The sequence below is a fragment of the Oreochromis niloticus genome, unplaced genomic scaffold (genome assembly GCF_001858045.2).
Source record: "Oreochromis niloticus isolate F11D_XX unplaced genomic scaffold, O_niloticus_UMD_NMBU tig00001462_pilon, whole genome shotgun sequence".
In the NCBI taxonomy this organism is placed as follows: domain Eukaryota; kingdom Metazoa; phylum Chordata; class Actinopteri; order Cichliformes; family Cichlidae; genus Oreochromis; species Oreochromis niloticus.
In genome coordinates, this window is record NW_020327391.1 from 15,089 (window position 1) to 35,642 (window position 20,554).

The following is a 20,554-nucleotide window of genomic DNA, read 5'->3' on the forward strand; positions in this document are numbered from 1 at the left end:
CTGTCAAACTGACGGTGATTGAGGCTTCTGGATGGGATGAAATTAACAGTTTGGATGACCACCTTCATGACGTTATCCATTTTCAGTGAATTGCAACACAAAGCCTCCTGGTGCAAAATACAGTGAAAAGTCCAAAAATCACGTCCTCCATTTGCAGATTGCACTTTATCTTTGAACTTTTTTACAACGCCTGCTTTCTTCCCGATCATTGAGGGCGCACCATCTGTAGCCAGGCTGACAGCGCGGGACCAGTCCACTCTGACCCTGTCCAGCGTGCCGACGAGAGCGGTGAAAATATCAGCTGCGGTCATTGTATCTGTCATCGGTACCAACTCCACAAACTCCTCGGTGACGGTCAATGTGTCATCAACTCCACGGATGAAAATTGCCAGTTGTGCAACATCTGTAATGTCCGTGCCTTCATCAATGGACTACTTGCACTAGGGCGTGTGACGTATTTCCGTTTCCAAATACTACCGCTTGGGCGTTTCCGGTATGTTTGTTTATCTATCGGTAGCTATGCTAATGTCACTTCAGAATGAGTATAAAAAGGAAAAATATTTAAAACAGAACATTTTCAAAAACAGGAGAAGAAATACTCCGAGCATTGCTGTGTCCCACTTTGTTCGGCTTCAGCCAAATTTAACGGCATACTAAGTTTTCATGCCTTTCCGACCCATTCCGACTTGAGAAGACAATGGCTGGTAAATATACCCTGGGATCATTTCGCGATTACCTCTCACACCAGGGTCTGCAGCAGACACTTTGCCAGTGATCAACTCATAGAGCCAACAACCCTTGATGGTCGAAGGCGGCTTATTAAAGGTGCTGTACCAACACTTTTTGAGTGGAATGGCTATAAAGTTGAACCACCGCGGCGTAGTGTTTGGGAGAGAACGGAGCGACGCCCTGAACTATTTCCTCCTGACGATCAAGAAGAGCACGGTCTTACAATAGATCATGACTACTGCTCAGTCCCTGAGCCGTCTGCATTGGACATATCTGCATCAGCTGCAGAAGACCTGTCCAAAGACGTGGAGACTCTGAGGAAGGAAATGCAGGAGTTACGTGTCCAGCGAGAATTTGGGTTACAGCGCTTTGCTGGCTCCGACACTGACATCCGATTCTATACCAGGTACACCTAAGCTCTATTCAAGCTAACTGTTTAAAATATACCAAAGTCACCATCAGTTAAATTTCGAAAGTGTTTCCAGTCTTAATGAAAACAAAATAGATATTTACTTTTTCTCTGCTGATTGTGTGTTTCATGTAGATGCTTTAGTATTTAAACAATATGCTACAGGTAAAATACAACACCAAATAGACTCTTAATCAGACTATGTTATACAGCATACCATTAGCATATTTGTCACAGTTTACATTATTTTTACGTCAGTGTGTAATGTTAATTAATGATTGACACGATGTATGTCTCTCTCATGAATAGATTTCCAAGCTATGATCATTTGATGGCATTTTGGTTTTTGATTGAGCCTTGCATCTATAAAATGATCCGGGTTTCAAGAGCCAAGTCAGCTGCCAATAGGAACGAAGAAGTGTTGACACCTGCACGCACATCAACGGTAGGTTATGGGTTTGTTGGTAGTTAGAACTAGAGGTGTAATGTTATTGTATTTATGTACAATAACATTACATAATGTACAATAGCATACTAGACTCAGCATCCTTTACATACATACACCTGTGTACTACAGCACCTCATTGTTTACCCCATGGTACAGTATGGTATGCATAACCATTACAAAACATTTAGCCAAGAAAAGCATAATTTTACTAGTTCATAGCTTAAGGAGTAACATTTTCCCTTTTGTTTTCACCTTCCAGAGGCAGCTGCTACAGCCAATTGACGAGTTCTTTCTTTTCCTGGTTTTCCTGTCAGTTGGTTTGAAGGAGAGGGACCTGGCACACAGATTTAACATACACCAGTCCACAGTGAGCCGCATTATTGCAACATGGACGAATTTTCTTGCCACTGCACTGGGGTCTCAATGCATTTGGCTTACACGTGAAGAAGTGCAAGCTTACCTCCCTGAGGAATTCAAAGATTTCTCAGACACCCAGATGATCCTTGACTGTACAGAGCTGAGGTGTCAGACACCATCCTCACCACTTCTCCAAAGTGAAATGTACTCTTCGTACAAATCCCACTGCACGATGAAAGCCCTGGTTGGCATAGCTCCACATGGTCCAGTGACATTCATCTCTAATCTGTATGCTGGTTCGGTTAGTGACAAGGAACTATTCAAACAATCAGGCATTGCTGAGAAGTTGACTGAAGACATGGCAGTGATGGTAGATAAGGGCTTCCTAATCACCGATTGTTGTAAATGCAAAGTGTACTGCCCACCTTTTGTATCTAAGCAGAAGCAGATGCCAGCATACCAGGTTAAGGAGACGCAGGCCATAGCCAGACTCAGGGTACATGTGGAGCGAGTCATTAGGAGGATAAAACAGAACAAACTTTTTGATAGCATCATTACCATGTCACATGTTTACAATATCAACCAACTGTTTGCAGTAGCATGTATGCTGTCAAATTACCAGAACACAGCATTAGTTAAAAAATGGGTTAAGTGAAACAAGATGGACTTTTCCCAAGACACCAGTGCCAGTACAACTTATGGAAAATGACCTGCAGCTGAGGCCACTACAGTTGCATTTCTTCCTTCTCAGCTGACAAAACTTGATTACAGAACTGGTACTTGAATGCTGATAGTTGAGTTCCAGTTATTGATCATTCTAATTCATTGCAAATGTTGAATGTTAATAATACTGTTTAATTATACTACTATATTACTATTCAGATTCAACAAAATTGTTTATCAAAATTATAAAGTAAATCACTAAATCGTTTTAAAATCATAAGTGACATAATGCTTTTGTAACATCCAAAATACCATTTGTCATTTTCTTCCCTCAGTTGTGTTATTGTCTAAAGTGGAGTGTTAAATACTTACCATGTAAATAAGTTCTACAGAAATTCAATGTTTTAATGTGTGTTTTTAAAAAAAAATGAAATTGATGCCATTGCTTAAATAACAGTTTATTGATTTCACATAAAAGTAACATGTAACAACAAGTAACAACAAAAGAATTCATGAAATATATTGCAAATAAAACATCAGTTATTTTGTTCCAGCCAGCCTGAAGGATCTGTTTTCCTTTTTGCTATGTTTTCACTGTTCATTTTTCCAAACACAGGTATCTTGGCATATATATGTAAAAAAAAGAAGTAGTCAGCCTTTTCTCTGATTGCATTGTGCACATCTGTATCCATGTATATTCTTTGCACTAGGTCAGGGGTCTGCAACCTTTAACACCCAAAGAGCCATTTGGACCCGGTTTCCACGCAAAAGAAAACACTGGGAGCCGCAAATACTTTTTGACATCTAAAATGAAGATAACACTGTATATATTGTTTTTTACCTTTATGCTTTGTGTGAACAACTAAGGTGTGTTGCTTATAAAATTCATGAAGTGCTTGAGAGAAAATTACATTTTATTTATGTAATCAACACATTTTGAACTCTTAAAGAAATATAACAAAAGCAAAGACACCCAGCTAAACTAAAATGATCCATGTAGCAAACAAAAACTGTTGTGAGCCGCTACCCTTATGTCGCCTTTGGGATTTTGGAGCCTTGACCTGACTTTTAAAAAATAATTGGAAAAAAGCACTATGCTGCTAAAAGATGAAAAATAGATATTTGCAAAATTCTGCCCAAATATGTATTTTACCTGGTTAATGTGTGCGGCGGGGCGTGGTCTGCAGCGCCGCTGCAGGGGAGGCGGACGCACCTGAGCGGGACCCGCAATCACGCCTCGCCGCCTTTACGTCTGTGCTGTTGTGTTGGTGTGTGTCGGGCTGTGGGCTGCAGCCGGCTGTATGCGTACAGCAACCGTGTGTGAAAGGTGGTCAATAAAGAGATGCTGAAAAGCGTGTTCATGCGGACATCGTCGGGTCTGCCGTGATGTGTTTACAGTGGGACCTCTGCTCCTGGGCCTCTGCACGCGGCGTCTGCGGATCGGGGCTGTGCGAGGTCACTTTCGTCTTTGCGCGGGACTGTGGGCTGTCATCTGTGAGGCGTGAGCGGTGTTTGTTTTTAACATAGTTCACGGTGGAGAATGGCTGCTGACATAATGTGGATCTAAAGGTCCATAATTGGCCTACCTGGGGTTGAAAGTCTCGATAAATGCACGGCGTTTCGGCGGGTATACCGGCTTCCGCGAATGTGACGCTAATTTTGAGCGATGAAAAAATAATAGAATATAATTTTATTTTTATATTTCAATATCACAATAATCTTCCAATTTAGAACTGCAAGTTAAAAAAGAACTAACATAAATAAAATACACTTCAGCTAAATACTTCTAATTTATTTTCCCAAACCACGCGGAGCCGCAGTCAGTAGCGGTTTTAGATACGGGCGACACGGGCGGTTGCCCGGGCGGTATCGTGGTGGGGGGCGGCATCACGGGCATCGGCAAAAAAAAAAAATTGCTCGTACTCATGCTGCCCCGACATCATGCCAGCGCATATTGGGAATGGCATAGGCACTGATCGGTTTTCTATCGCCCATTTGCTGGGAGTAAGGGCGCCCTCCGTTTGCGAGGTGCGCCTGCTGCTTGCGGCACAGGGAGGAGAGGGCGGGGCGGCGGGGGATTCTCTGGCTGGCTGGAGCAGCAAAAATTACCAACTTGTTCCAGTAATCAGGAAAAATTATTTATCAGTCATCGATCAGCATGACTTCCTTACTTTTCAGACGTCCAGAAGAAGGGATGGTTTAAGCATTCTTCTACTTTGGGTCTGTCCTTTGGCTCTTTGTTGATCATCCACTCGATCAGATCCTTTGCCACCACATCTTGAACATGATCCAAACTGTACTTCCCATCATAAATGTTGGACTCACATTTAAAGGATATGTCACCAAATGGATGGTGGCCTCCAGACAGGATATAATAAATCAGCATGCCTGCCACCTTAATAATAACACATATTATCAGTTTAGGTACGTTTAGTCATTTTTCAGTTAATAAAGTTTGTGTAGCAGACTTTACCTGGATGTCAGTGCTTGACTTGTATGATATCACAGATTCTTCTGCTTCTTCTGCTAAAGTCTCTTGGGCCATCCAGCATCTGGTTCCTGCACTGCGTGTACGTAAAGTTGTTTGGCCTTTGAGTAAGCGTCTGCTTATGCCAGAATCAGCTAATCTTGCCCTCCCAGTAACATCTGCAGGAGGAACAACATACAAAACTCATTAAACTAAATCATTAATTTATATTTACCAGACAGGTTTTGTTTAGTTTTTCCCTGAATTTCAAACATGTCTTACCAATCAAAACGTTCTGGGGTTTGAGATCTCGGTGAAGAATTTTAGGATTTCCACAGTGAAGCACCTTTAGACTTTCAAGAATTTGTTTGATAAGTTTCTTTAACATCATTGGGTCATGGTCATTGTTCCTGATATATTCTTCCAATGTGTATTCACAAAGTTGCAGACAAAGATATTCAAAGTTCTCGTCCTCCTGAAAATCAACATATCGTACGATATAAGGATGATCGAGTTCAGGGAGTCGTAGGATTCCTTCTTCGTTCTTCAGCACTTCATAGTTGCTTTTAGACATTCTCTTGATGGCAACTTCTGTGCCGTCCTCTCTCAGCCCCAAGAAGACTTCAGTGCCATCACTTCCCTTCGCTATTCTGAATTCTGCATCATTCACATAAATAATGCTTCTGATTCTGGATATTTTACTGTCATCTGAGCCAACAAGTTTCTCCAGTTTGTCCTTCCACCTCTTGCTGACTGGAAGCCAGTTTTTTTTTTTCTGATTCCCCACACTTTCTAAATGGATAAACTCCATTAACTAGAATGCTCTTTAATTTCCAATATACTAACACTAACACTATGCAATGAAAACAGACAGCTAAAATTGTCAATGGAATGCATGTTGATGGGGCGACTGCCACTTGCTCGTCAGGGATAAGACTCATTTTTTTCCTTCAGATTACCTGTGAAAGAGAAATCACTGAAATTAGCCAAGTAATGCAAAATCTGGTTCCAGTTTAATCTTAAGAAAAGCTAAAAGAATATCAATAAAATTTGAGTTTAAAGAATATTAACAGTTTATAATGGTTTTCAGAAGTGAATAATTCTATTTTGGCTACCAGACTGGAAGATTCATGTATATTATATATAATTCACATGCAAACACTGACATCCTTAGTTATAATTCATCAATTTCATCACTTTTGTTTTTGTTATAACTAAACTTTCTGCATTTATCTTTAATAGTTTTTGAGACAGTCATGTTCAAATATTTGCTCAAATTACAATGTGCAAGAAAAATGGCTTGAATGTGGCTTGGTGGGCCTTTAAAAAAAAGATATCTACAGGTAAAGGTAAAATGAACAGAAATCACTGTATACTGTGATATTCAAACTTTGAATCATAAAAATCAGAGATAGTGGAGCACAAAATATTCTAAATGTTATGAGGATTTGAGACTGGAGTGACGTAAGTTCCATCTCGAAACGCCAGTATTTTATTCTACGTGGACAGGACAATTTACCGATACTTTGTTTTTGTGATATAACTAGTTATAGCTGTTCTATCAAACATGAAAATTGAATGAAAATAACATTTTCTTTGTGACTGAATTTCCTGTTAAAAAGTATTCTCCATTGTTTATTTTACTGAATTGTGTAATAAAACTATATAGCATTCAGAAATTATCACCAGTTGTCTTCTGTAATTTGAGATTTTTAATAATACGTAACCAAATATGGGATTTTGCAGAAGTGCTGGCCGTTTTCCCCATGTTATAATTAGGAAAAACTTAAGACATTTTTTGATGTATGTGTCCCAAATTACAGATCCTGTCTTATTTTAGGGAAATATATTCATGTATATATTTCACACATTTCTTTCAGTGTGTGAAAGAAAGGTCTGAAAGTGTGCATCTTCAAATGTATTTGACATGTCAAGCTAATTTTTCACAGCAATCATTATAATGTTCCCATTTTTCTGTAACTTGGAGATGGTCGAGTAGAAGGCTTGCTTGATTTCATGATGACCCAGCTGACATGTATACCAAGATTTATGTTGCTGTGATCAAACAATAACATCGGTGTGGTTTTCTTAATCAAGCAGACAGAGCCCACTGTTTCTACTGGTGTCGCTAATCATGTTAATAAAATCTCTGTACCCAAAGAAAACTTTTATTATTATAATTAGTAACACATGTGTTTACCTACAATTTTATTTTAGGTATTACAGAGAACAAAGTAAAGGTTTGAACAGTGAGGACTGCAGCAGTATATGTACCTGAAGCCCTCATATTTATTTTAAAAGTAAAAGCCCTCCGAATTCTCATTTTTGAACTACTCTTTCAAAGACTTCAGAATGCTCTTAAAAGGAACATTTGTGTTTCCATAAGATAATTGCAGTCTATATCAACAGTATACACCCTCACAGAGATACCATGTCAAGTCAATCTGATTTTGGAAATCACAATTTCCCTAAATATTACTGTTGGCTTAAAAGAGTTAAGACACAAACTTTTCAAAACTTTACCTTTATTTTATTTTTTCCTGTTATGAAATACAATTACTTTTCAAACACTGATGCACATTTTTCCAAACTTCAAGTAGTGTTCAACTCACCTGATTTGTCATCGAAGGTCCTGATCCTGGTGGCGTTGGAAACGAACACATGGCACAGTTGCTGTTCGTGTCAAATACTAAAATACAGGGTCAAAATAAATTAGGTAGATATTGGACTGAGTGAAACATTGAAGCCAATTTCTACATATGCCAAACTGTTTACTTACGACTTTTGACACTACACTAGATAAATATCTAAATATCTGATAGGACTTGTCATTTTTGGAAACTGGTGTAACTATGTTGCCATTATCTACTGAGTTTCATTCTTTTAATCCAAGATCCCTTGAAGTGAAATTTATCATTAGACTTCTGTAGAACTTCATTTTTGTTTTGCAGGATGAAACTCGACCCTGAGTCCAGACTCTGCAGCCTTTTTTGGTGCTGCAAAGAAAACACAAATAAACTGAGTGTGAGTGTTTTTCTAAAAGTTACACTGAGTATTTGCGCAGACATGCTGACTGTTTGCTGGGAGAGCCAGCTCTCTGTGACGTCGTCTCTTCCGCTAATCTGATGAGCGCCGTCAAGCTGACCTGCATTCAGCACATGTGTCTGAAAGCACACACTCACCGCTGTAAGCTGAGGAGCCCAAATGGCTGATCAGGCTGACCAACGAATAGCGAGCGGTTTCCTGGGAGAGAGCAGCGGCACCGCTCGTTAGCTTAGAAATGGGCTCCATCTGTACTTGAAATGAACTGTGTGCCTTTTCCCTTACCTCTTCACTAAAGGTTGAGTCCTTGCTGATCACCAGCTGCTGCGTCAGAACGATGGCACTGTTCTTCTTCTCCACTGTGAAGGATGGAGTGAATGTAAATCGCTTCAGCTGGAGGATCAGCACACTGGAAGAGATGAGATGGAGAGGAGAGGCTCAGAGGAAGACACAAGGAGGACATGACATGAAAGAAACTGTTAGGCCGACACCGACTGAACTGTGGTGGTTTGAGGCTTTTGGGGACCGATCTGATGTTACTCACTTGGGCAGGTTCAAGAAAGACAGCTCCTCTTTCATCTTCTTGGCTCCGCACTGGCACTCATAGTCCAACAGGCCACCCTGCAGCAGGGAGCAGGAGGAAAAGGTTCATTAGAGTTGAACTCTTTCACAGATGAATTCATATATTTGTGGGAGCAAGCCCGTTCACAGAATGGAGTCTAAACGAGCTCTTACTTTCAGGTATGAGTCCAGGCACTGGCTCACTGAGCCTCGATGTACCAGGTCCAAGGAGAGGTGGAGTTAGTCCTCCCGCCCAAAGAACTGCACACCACATCTGCAGAATCACATCATTTCAAACATTACAGACTCACGGTGATTAAGAAATATCAGCAACATCATGAAAACATTCAAAGTTTACTGTGTTCCTACTTTTTGCAGCTCTTTGCTCAAAATCGTGAAGCCAATGTGAGCTCTAACTGGACAGATGGAAGGTTTGTCCAAGGCAGCTGCTTCAGCCTGCAGCTTAGAGAACTCACACTGGAGCACGTCCAGAGCACAGACGAGGAACTCGTGGGCGTCCTGCACACAGACACAGACAGAACAAAACACAGTTTCATGTGCAAATGTACAAACTATAGCAGAGATGAGTGTGCTGCGTAGTGCAAAAAGACAGCTGCTCACTTTCTGATCATCATCATCAAACTCTGGATGAGACGCAGCAACCGTGTCTCTAAAGGCAGTCAGGACAGAGCTTTTGTGCCAGCTGTCGTTGTTGAAGCGGCTCAATTTGATGTCCACAAACTGACTGCAAACAGCAGAAGTGAAGAAGAGACAAAGTTAGTTTGTGTTTCACATTGATCAGCAAATTGGTGGAGAAACCAAAGAGCGACGGTGTCTGCGCTGTACCTGATGTGCAGGCACTCTGGGTGAAACCTCCACAGCTGCAGCTGGCTGCAGAGCTCCTCAGTAAAGACTCTCAGTGTGAGGACAGTTTGCAGAGCAGGGCCCATGTAGCATGTATGCTTCAGGTTAGGCAATCTTAAACACGAGCACAAAGAGGAAGCAAGTCAGAGGATTTTCCTCTGTTGTTCTTCAAATCACTGACTTTAACCTGATATTCATCTGAACACTGGCTCCATATTCAGTGTGTGTGCATGACTCTTACCTGAGGCAGTCCAGCTCTCATTGGGAGAGGATGTTTGTGCAGGAGGTCAGAGACGTTGAGCGGTATCCATACTCTGTGTCCAACGTAGCCCCCTGGCTCCCACCATGACCTGCTGGGGTAGACGGCCTGGAAACTGGCTCATCTCTCTCAGGGACTTCAGGACAGAGCGGCTCATCATCGAAGGTCACCTTTTTCTTTGGGGAACACATCACCAGTTAGTTCAATCAAAACATGTGAGTGTCAATCCTAACATTCAGACTCCACATGTTCCTATAACAGCTGTTCACGTGTCACACTCGGCTCTGTAGAACGTACTGTGCAGAAAAACAGCAGCGAGTTGGGAGGGCACGAAACCTCTGTCTGGACACCAGCGTCCTTGACTTCACATTTGTCAGTGTTGATGTTACCGTGATAAAAAGACACAAACAGTGCAGTTACAGTGATGAAATTACAGGAGAAGAGACACAAAGCAATAAATCAGCTTTAAACAGGAACACAGTAAAATGACCTCATACCTCAGATCTGTAGCAGAAGGTGGCAGGAATGTTTCACGTGCCACGGCTTCTTTATCAGGTACAGCTGAGACTGGAGGCTTCGGACCTGCTGAGTCCTTCTCCAGAACATCCTCAGACTTCGTCAAAGGAGCTTGCAAAGAAAAGCGTCTGGACTTCTTTAAGTTGCTTCAAGTTGCTGAACTGAAGAAGCTTCTCAGTTCTGAACTGAAGAAGCTTCTCGGATGAGAGGTGAAACGTCTTCAAGCAACTTAAAGAAGTCCAGATGCTTTTCTTTGCAAGCTCCTTTGACTACGATGACCTGGATGACTGAGAACCTTCACAGACAACATCCTCAGACTTCTTGCGCCACCAGGAAGCCTTCTTTGCTGTGTTCCTCTGAGCCTCAGCTGGAGGTGAGGCTGGGGCAGCAGAGGTGGCTGGAGTGTCAGGGACTACATGTTCATTTGTGAGATCCTTTCGTGCACTCACACTGGAAACTCAACGACAACACAGAAGATCAGTCTGCTGTAATGCACTCAAACTGCACTCAGCGCCTCAAGAAAGTCAGCTGAAAGGACTGCATGAAGCCGTGGACTCCACAGAGGGAACAAATCTACAACTTACACATTGAAAACTGATTCAGCTCAAATATTCAGACAAATGAGAAAACTGTGCTTAAATGTAGCTAATGTCCAATAAACAGCGTAGTGGAGGGAGTTTAAACCTCCATCAGCCTCTCCAACATAATGATGTAATGCAGACCTGCTGTCAGTGTAAATCTCCAAGACATGTCAGCAATATAAAAGTTTAATAAACTGAAATGGGGGACGTACCTAACACTAATATTTCATATACTACTTCAATCCACTAATCAATTCAAGGAGTTTGTTTTAAAATATAGTTGAACAGAAAAACACAATGCACATGTGCAAATAACAGTAGCCAGATGCTGCCACAAGATGGCGGCGAAGTAAAAGTTGCTGCAAAGCTTTACAGAAGCTGTTTGATAAGAAAGCAGAGAGTTCGCTTTACTTTGGGACTTTTAATCAATGTGTATTATTACATTCGATTAAACAAGCACTGCTTTTCCTCCAGGCTTTCTGAAGCTCTTTCAAAGTTTTTCTCTTCAGTACCCAAAATTTATTGCAGCATATCTCAGACTGGGGTGTCCTTAAAAGAAATTCATGAAATTGTTTGAGTGGAGGACAAAAGATTTTTCAGGTCTAAACCACCCACACTGTCTCCACCAATAGCCGAATAGCATCTGAAAGTCATGTCTTTAAGAAACAGGAAAAAGTCCAGCTTTGCATTACATCGTTATATACAAAGAGTGAGAGGTATTTGATCCTTAGTGTTGATTAAGTTGTTTTATAATATTCATGTGAAATGTGTTCACTGCCCTGTGCAGGTTGGTGTTTTTGTTGGAGTCTAAAATTGCGAGCCAGGATTCAGGATCCCCAGCTGCGATGCAGGAAGGTTTCCAGCCTACTTAGAAGTGACAACTTTGTTACTTCTTGACAGATAAGCTTATGAGATCTCAAAACAATACACTACCCGGGTAGTACCACTAACATTAACACTACACACACACTTCACACACCTGAACTGAAAAGACTGAAAAGAACTCTGAACTCTGGACTATGAAACTGAATACACGGACTGACAAATATAGACTATTGGAACTGTTGTGAACTGTTGAATGACTGTTTATGGTTTTGTTTAAATAAATCTTAACTGTTCTTTTAGCTGTGTGTCATTCGCTCCTTCGTCGATTCCTAGAGAACATAAGGCCAAGATCCTAACTTTCCCTACATTGTGTAGTGGTAAAGTATCGTGTGATACATTTTCAAAATGTAAAGAAACGAGGTCTGGCTAAAGACTTTTGCACAGTACTGCATATATGATGTGATCCTGTCATCCTTCTGTAAACTGGTTTAACCTCCTAAGACCCGAACTCTTCCACAGCATGCATTTTTAATTTCTCTTTGATATTTGGGCATATTGGGGCCCGATGAATGTAAAAACAAAGAATTACCAGATTTATTTATTTTTTTAAGAAAAATGAGAGTCACATATGAGGATATTTGTTTAAAATTTTGATAGAACAGAGTATTTTGGTCTAAATAACCCAAAATGTGATGTCCACATATGTGGACGCCAGGTCCTAGGAGGTTAAATAACAGAACGAAAGAGGATTTCCCTTCAAAATCATCAATTTACATTCAGTTTGCAGGAGAACTAAGTGCTGTTTTTTAAGCTCTTGCTGTCAGCAAGTGCTGGGTGTCTGGGGTGGCTTGGACCTCTTTCCTGTCGGGGCGGGGCTCTTTCAGGGGGCGGGTCTTGGGTGCTGGGACCTCTGGGACCTTGATCTCGGCTTGCACCGGGTTAGCCGGCCTCTAGTGGGGTTGGCTGTCCATTGCATCAGGGCTTCCCAACTCTTGGTCATGGGAGCCCCTTTCAGGACCTCCCTCCTGCTCCTGCAGAGATGAGTGCGCAGATATGTGTGGCTTCAGGCCTTTGGTACTCTTGTGGAGCTGCCGATGGCTCGGTTATCCTGAATATATCTCTGTCTGTCTCTTGCTCGTGGGGGGCATTATTGCTGTTTCCCAGCCTCATTTTCAAGTACATTTCATGGCAAAGACACACTCACAGTTGACACTGTCTCTCATTCTCTCTCTCACACTCACACACACAAGAATTATTGTGTTGCAGGTGCTGTATGCTTGTTCTTCTTACAAAACTTCTTCTTCTGAAAAACATACAAAACAAATACGAAGTCAGGAAAGGGGAAAAAACTTTTTCACATGAGAGTAATTGAGAGTGGTGCAGGACATGTATAAGGGCAGCGAAACAGTGTAGTAGAAATGATGGATGGTTTCGAGGAAGGGCTGGGATTACAGTCCAGTTCATCACACAGGATCTTTGTATGCCATCAAATAGGTGAAAGGACGGTTCCACAGTGTGTGGCATTAACTGTCAAACATGGAGGAGGAAGTGTGATGGTCTGGGGCTGTTTTGCTGAATCCAGGGTCGGTGACTCGTACAGAGTGAGAGGCACCCTGAACCAAAACGGCTACCACAGCATTCAGCATTGAACCTGCTTCCCCTCTCAGTGTCTGCCTTGTGCCAGTTTGCAGTGTTGCAAAGAAGTGAACTTAAATCTAATCTACAACAGCAAAGACATACACAGCCTTTCTGCTGTGGGAGAAGCATTAAGTCTGTGTTAAATATACAAGTTGTGGCCATTTTCATAAGATTTGATTGTTTAACATTCATATTGACAAAGTAAGGATTCTGGGGGACACGAGGTGTGCTCCAGCAAATATTTTCTCTGTGGTCCCATTAAAGATGGATTCAAACATGAGAGAGATTCCTCAGTTTAAATACCCTTGGCATGAGATGGCAAAAAAGACATTCTGTACTGACTCAGAAGTACAGATATTAGTGGTAAAACCACTCCAGTAAAAGTTGAAGCACTGATTCAACTTGTTTTCTCAAGTAAAAGTGTGAAAGTCTAAAATGTACTCAACGTAAAAAAAGTAAAAAGTAGCTCTTTGGAGGATTTTTCTACAAGATACTTTTGTGCACAGCTAATAATACATTAATATAGAACAAGGTTTTGTTCTATATTAATGTATTATTAAAGTAACATTAATACATGAGAATAAAAACTTTACTTCCTTAAATTTTAATTCTCATAAATATACTCAGCTTGAATCAGTTTGGTAGAACATGAGCAGAGAAAAAGAAGAAAAATGTTAAAGAATCTCTACATTGTAGAGAGCGAAAATGAGTAAGGAACGAGTTAAAGTGGGATTCAGCAGGTGGGGGAACTCTAAAATCGGTTGCAGTGGCGCAGCAAGAGGTAAAGAATTGCAATTCCTATTCAGAGCTCCAGTAGATTTTCTTTGTGTACAGGCTGTGATCAGCTGATCTGGGCTGCTGGTGCACTGAGGTTTACTGCTCTTTGTGGATTTACACATCTGAATTTAACAAGATGTGAGCAGGTGTTTTATGAGTTGTCCTGGCTGATTTCCATTGTCTACACTGACAGCACACTATTTGTCTCGTGTTTATACTAAACAGTATGAAGGGTATTCAGTGAATAAATCTAAGCATCATCAGCTTCACTTCAAAATCATCTCAGCTGCACTTGATGTGACCCAACTCTCACCATGAGCACCACAGCCACTGTGCACCAGTCACACACACTGCTTTATTTTAAACTACGAGCTGCAAGCCAGTTTATCCTGTACTGAACTATAGATTATTTTCATGCAGCCTTTATAGTTAGTCTAGCTTAGTTTGTTTTGCAGCACTTTTCAATACATAGAAAAATGTAATGTCACATGTACAGATCCAATATGTGATTTTAAAACGTGAGGACTTACATGTAATATTTTAATTTCCAGTTTATCAAATCCCACTCAGCAGTCCTTACCTTTAAATCTAACCTCTCTCCTTCCTCTGCTCTCCTGTCTTTCTTATCTTTCTCCATCTCTGAGTGAAAAACAGCAGCTGGACCGTTCGCTAGCAGCACACTGCACACAAAGATTGTGTTTGCTGATGTTTGTTGAGCTGATGGAAACATTGCATCTGAAATGACCTGCTACTTAAAATCATTGCCCTCTTTATCCTCCTCTCACTCCTCTTTTGTAGTGCTGGCTAGATGCTGAAGTACAGCAACCACCTGTCGTTCTGCACCCCTTACTAAGGCACACGAGTTTGCCTTTTTGACTCTTTTTATGCTAAAGGGAGCAGTTGAAAGACAAAGTTTTTCATTTTATTTTTAGTCTGAGTTTGTTAATGTTTTCAGAAAATAAAATTCTGTTCAGGCTGCCACACTGAAAGATTCATTCAAGCAAAAATAATAACTTGGAAACACTGACAACCTTAACTGTGATTTAAAGTATTCATGTGTAAAAGGACCCCTTTGATTTCTGTGTTCACACATGTTAGCAACTCTTTCCCAGATCTCAGTGGTGGAGAACTATAGCTAGCTCAGGCTCATTTGGTGTTTCACTTATTGTACTAAAAACTGTGTTTAAACTATTAAATTACACTCTGTACATGTTCTAGGGAGTTTTGGGTAAGACCATCTATGAACGCTGTTATAATTACAAGAAAATAAAAATGATGAGTTCCATGTTAAAATGTAAAATAATAATGTTTGAAGTTCTTTAAAAAATTCTGTAATTCCTTTTAAAATTAATACAATATGTTTAATGGGTTTAAAAGAGCATTTGAATTATATATGGTTCATTTTTACAAGTATGCTGCTTTACTGTGACGAGGGAAGTGAATGTGTTTGTGATCAGTAGCTGGATTGACAGAAGTTGTGACGGAAAGTACAAGAAGTTTGTGTATATGTAAGTGTGTATGTATGAACTGGACCATCTGTTTGACAATCTTTGTTGATGTGCATATTTTGCATATTATGTACAGAAAACATGCCCTCCACCTTTTGGAAACATGACTACAGAGCCGATAAAAGCAGTATAAAAACATTTGATGTTGAAAAGACATCCACAACGACCACATTTGGACTATAATTAGCCGGTACACGGAGGTCCTCTGGATGTCAACATTAGACGTTCCGTAGACAGACCGCTTGGCGCATCAGTGAATCAAAATTGTACGTCCAAAAATGAAATAGAAAAGACGTCACTCTGATGTCACTGATTGCAGTGGATCCTTACCAATGACTGTAGAAAAATGCTTCAATGTGAATGATATCAAGCTTTACCATTCTTTTGTATGATTTTGGTTTACACTTAAATGTTACTCTAATGATATAGGCCTACACAAAGATTAATGAGTTAACAGCTTTATTGCTAAGCTTCTAAAGAAATTAAAAGCAGGTTTAGGAGCAACAACTCAAAACAATAACTTTTCTCAGATAACACACAAAAAAGGAACACAGCTGAGTGGGAGAACCCAACAACCCACATAGCAAAATTGGTATGGCCCGGATCTGGCCCACACAATGCGCTTACACATGACCCACATACCGCAAAAAATGATGGCATTTTTCATTAAAACTGTGAATTTAAATGACAAGAGGCCATAAACTATGGTGGTATAATACCTAATTTAACTCAATTTTATTTGGACTTTGCTATAAGAATTGTGCTAACAGCATTTGGCTCTGTTTTTGGAACCAAACTGATTGTGTTACTGTGAAGATGAAACATTTTAATCTGTTCTATGTTTTAGAGAAAAGCCTGAAGCATTGCATTTCTGCAGTTGGCTGCACTGTAGTAGTTTGTTTGCTTATTTTTTGCAGGCTTTTGAATTCCAATTCCCTGACAACTGTAAGAGATGACGCATTCTCAGGGCTACCACATCTGGAGTACCTGTGAGTTTCTTTGTTGTTGTTGTTGTTTTTAATCAAAGTACTTCGAAGACAAGAACAGAGGCTTCACAGCATGATGAAGTTATGCTGTGAAATTGAAGTTATCATACCTCAATAAAGCTCTACATCAGTTTTGTGAAAAATGATGCTGTTTTAATGGGAATGAGGCTTTTTTGTTGGATGCTGGCATTTTTCCAGTGGGGTAGGCAGTTGTTGGTTACACACCCTCTAGTGGTTCCAGTAAAACTAGAAAACAGTCTTTGTTTCTCTTTTCATTCATCACACCAAAGTACACCAGCTTCTTTACTGGGTACACCTTGTTATTACTCAGACGCCTTTTTGCCTTCAGAACTGCATTAATTATTTCTGGATTAGTTTCAAAGAGGTGCTGGAAACAGATGTTGGTCCATGTTGACATGATAGCTTTGCTGCAGTGGCTGCTGACTTGTTGTTTCACATGATGCAAAAATCCTGTTCTTCCCCCTCCCAAAGATGCTCTGTTGGACTGAGACCTTGTGACTGTGGAGACCATTTGAGAACTGTGAACTTATTGTCATGTTCAAGAAACCAGCTTGAGATCAAGTTCCTGGGTACCACCATCTCCCAGGACCTGAAGTGGGAGACCAACATCAACTCCATCCTCAAAAAGACCCAGCAGAGGATGTACTTCCTGAGACAACTGGGGAAGTACAGTCTTCCACAGGAGCTGCTAATCCAGTTCTACACTGCAGTCACTGAGTCTGTCCTGTGCTCCTCCATCACAGTCTGGTATGGTGCAGCCACTAAACAGGACAGGAGCAGACTGCAGCGGACTGTACGGGCAGCAGAAAGGATCATCGGCGCCCCTCTGCCCTCCATCCAGGACCTGTACCTCTCAAGAACCAGGAAACGGGCAGGGAAAATCATCACAGACCCCTCACACCCTGGACACAGACTTTTTGACCCGCTGCCCTCTGGCAGACGGTACAGAAGCCTGCAGACCAGGACCACCCGACATAGGAACAGTTTCTTTCCCCTCGCTATCTCCCTCCTAAACAGTTGACTTGTCGTACTGCTCCCACTGCCAGACTGCAACTGCACCTTATGTACATTCTGTAGTATTCACTCCACCTCATTTCATTTCTGTCATCCTGTATTCTATGTATATAAGTTTAGATTGGTTATTTATAGTTGGTTTACACAGCTTTGTGTATGTATGTGTATGCATGTGTAATGTGTATATATAGACACGTGTGTGTGTGTGTGTGTGTGTGTGTGTGTGTGTGTGTGATTTACATTGCTGTGCTTGAGAGTCACCATCTACCGGAACCAAATTCCTTGTATGTGTCTGCACATATACATGGCCAATAAACGCGATTCTGATTCTGATCATTTGAGTTTTGTAACATGGCAAATGCGCATGATCAGCAACAATACTCAGGCAGGCTGTGGTGTTTAAATGATGTGGCCCAAAGTGTGCCAAGAAAATATCCTGAACCATTAATATAAGGCAGGATGGAACCATGTGCTCAACTGCTTACGCCAAATTCTGACACTAGTATCCAAATGTTGCAGCAGAAGGTGAGACTTATCAGACTAGGCATCGTTTTTCCAGTCTTCTGCTGTCCATTTTTTGGTGAGCCCCTGTCATTGTAGCCTCAGTTTCCTGTTCCTCTTAGCTGAAAGAGTGGCACCAGATGTGGTATTCTGCAGTTGTCCGCTTCAAGGTTCAGCATCTCATGTGTTCAGAGATGGTCTTCTGCACACCTCAGTTTAACCTGTTGTTATTTGAGTTTCTATTGCCTTCCTATCAACATTAAGCAGTCTAGCCATTCTCCTCTGACCTTTGGCAGCAAAAGGGTATTTTTACCCAGAGAACTGCTGCTCACTTGATATTTCCAGGTTTTTTTGAACAGTTCTCTGTAAACCCTAGAAATGATTGTGCTGAGAAATCCCAGCAGATCAGCATTTTCTGAAATACTCCACAACCATGCCACATTCAAAGTTGCCTAAATCATCTTTCTTCCCCATTTTGATGCTCAGTTTGATTTTCAGAAAGTCGTCTTGACCATGTCTACGTGGATAAATGTATTGAGTAGCTGCCATATGATAGTGGAACAGGTGTACCTAAAACGTGACTGGTGAGTCTATATGCACATATTCCAAAGTCTTGCAAATTACAAAATAAACAAAGCCTTTCACTGAACCATTGCCCCAGAATAAATACATGTGACTGTAGCATCAAGTCATTGCTTTTTAACAGAAACATCAAATACAAGGGTAGCTATGATCACAATCAGCTCTTACACAACTTTTACAAACATTATGGTATAAATTGACTCCAGAAAGCTCACCGGATTCAGTACAATGTCAGAAATATTCTTTCTGAAACTGAAATAGCAAGAATATAGAAAGTGCACTCAACATCCCCCCAACAGGCCTCCAGTTATATATGACTATGTAAATAACATGAATATTATCTTGTTTGTTTTCAAGTTGTTTTATTATTGTAAAAAAAGAAAATATGTACATTATATAAAGTGTGCAGTTGCTTTTTCAACCTTCTTTTAATTGGTGGCTGTAGCTAGGGAGGTAGAGCAGCTCCAGTCTGCATGCCAAATATTCTTGGGCAAGATACTCAAGTTCCTCTCGGTTGTATCTATCAGAGTGTCAGTGTTTGATAGAAAACACATCAGTAGAAAAAGCATAGAAAAAAGTCCTGATCTGAATTAGACAAGTTTCAAGGATTTCGAGTGCAGGTACAATAGAAAAGTGCTGTTCAAGAACCAGTCCACTTACCATTTGGTTTACTAGCTGGCAAAATGTTGAAATTGATCAGAAAATATACTTTTCTTTCTCTTCTTGTTGATCCACAGATTCATTGAGAGTAACAAACTAGAGACTACATCCAAATATGCCTTCAGAGGACTCAGGGACCTGACTCACTTGTATGTTCCAGTGACTGAAAATACAACTGTTATCTGTTATACATGATTTAATGATGTCTCTTTTCATAATCAACTGCATTTGTTTCCAGGTCTTTGGCAAACAATAACATTAAAGCCTTGCCCAGGGACCTCTTCATTGACCTTGACTCCCTTATAGAGCTGTGAGTTTGTACATAGTTAAATAGGGAAATAGCGTACTGTGTAATTCTTGCAGTCTGTCTTTCTCCCTGTTCAGCCGTGAAACACAATATTCCCTTTCTGCAGGGACCTGCGAGGCGATGCCTTTGAATGTGACTGCAGAGCCAAGTGGCTTATGACGTGGTTAAAGAACACCAATGCCACAGTGTCGGATGTTGTGTTTGCTGGACCAGAGGACATGAAGGGCAAGCGCCTCAATGATATGACCAGCCTGCAGAATGAGTGCGTCTCCACAGGTGAGAAACACCTGAGCCAGCTGCCCTTCTCTCATGTCCAGCTGAGATCAGGATCAGAGAACTCAGCAGAGTCTTTCTAAGAAGTGTAGAGGTTATTCATTTAACGTGGCTTTGTTGGTTTGTGAAAAATATATTTCCCAATGTTCCTTTCCACAGATTTCATCCTTCATCAGTCTGTTGCCTCAGAATCGTTGTCTGTTGACACATTCAGCTATAAGAATGATGTCTACGTGGCCATTTCTGCTCCCAGCACAGAGAGCTGTATGATTTTCCAGTGGGACCACATAGAAATGAACTTCAGGACTTATGATAACATCACAGGTAAAGTTTGATTTCGCCTTCTGCAGGAAATGTGTCCTAACTTACGACATAACTGGAAACCCCTCTTGATTCTGCAGCACAACCTTCTAACCATTTAAGTCCTTGCAGGCTGTGTCGACCCAACGTGTAGTTACATCTCTGCATGTCAGGTTACGTGGAAGGTTAGGTGAAGGGTTAAAGGGAGTTTCCAGTGACAGTGTAAGTTAGGAAGTCTAAATCACACATTAGGCTAACAAACACTC

At 40.9% G+C, this 20,554-nt stretch overlaps 2 protein-coding genes and 1 pseudogene across 3 annotated transcripts in view; 2 read left to right on the forward strand and 1 right to left on the reverse strand.

The window, feature by feature from the left end:
* Positions 1–20,554, forward strand: part of LOC109200421 (uncharacterized) — a 27,793-nt gene continuing 7,239 nt past the window's right edge. The window contains exons 1-4 of one of the 2 annotated variants that reach the window (XM_019355998.2): positions 1–493; positions 588–1,135; positions 1,448–1,583; positions 1,846–3,316. In XM_019355998.2, coding sequence (XP_019211543.1) covers positions 1,056–1,135; positions 1,448–1,583; positions 1,846–2,598 — 969 coding nt within the window. In that variant the 5' untranslated portion in view covers positions 1–493; positions 588–1,055 and the 3' untranslated portion in view covers positions 2,599–3,316. Of the gene's footprint in view, positions 1,136–1,447; positions 1,584–1,845; positions 3,317–20,554 lie in introns of both variants that reach the window. The other variant, XM_025904408.1, reaches the window with a different exon arrangement.
* LOC106097552 (serine/threonine-protein kinase/endoribonuclease IRE1) lies at positions 4,590–10,417 on the reverse strand. The gene is made up of 14 exons (XM_025904409.1): positions 10,097–10,417; positions 9,782–9,975; positions 9,523–9,654; positions 9,298–9,421; positions 9,046–9,195; positions 8,851–8,950; positions 8,660–8,736; positions 8,401–8,524; positions 8,256–8,316; positions 7,853–8,069; positions 7,686–7,762; positions 5,356–6,032; positions 5,080–5,252; positions 4,590–5,001 (listed from the first exon to the last, which is right to left on the reverse strand). The coding sequence occupies exons 12-14, from the start codon at positions 5,882–5,884 to the stop codon at positions 4,774–4,776; spliced, it is 930 nt and encodes a 309-aa protein (XP_025760194.1). The 5' UTR covers positions 5,885–6,032; positions 7,686–7,762; positions 7,853–8,069; positions 8,256–8,316; positions 8,401–8,524; positions 8,660–8,736; positions 8,851–8,950; positions 9,046–9,195; positions 9,298–9,421; positions 9,523–9,654; positions 9,782–9,975; positions 10,097–10,417; the 3' UTR covers positions 4,590–4,773.
* The window catches only part of LOC109200419 (leucine-rich repeat LGI family member 2-like), an 8,477-nt pseudogene continuing 3,188 nt past the window's right edge, over positions 15,266–20,554 (forward strand).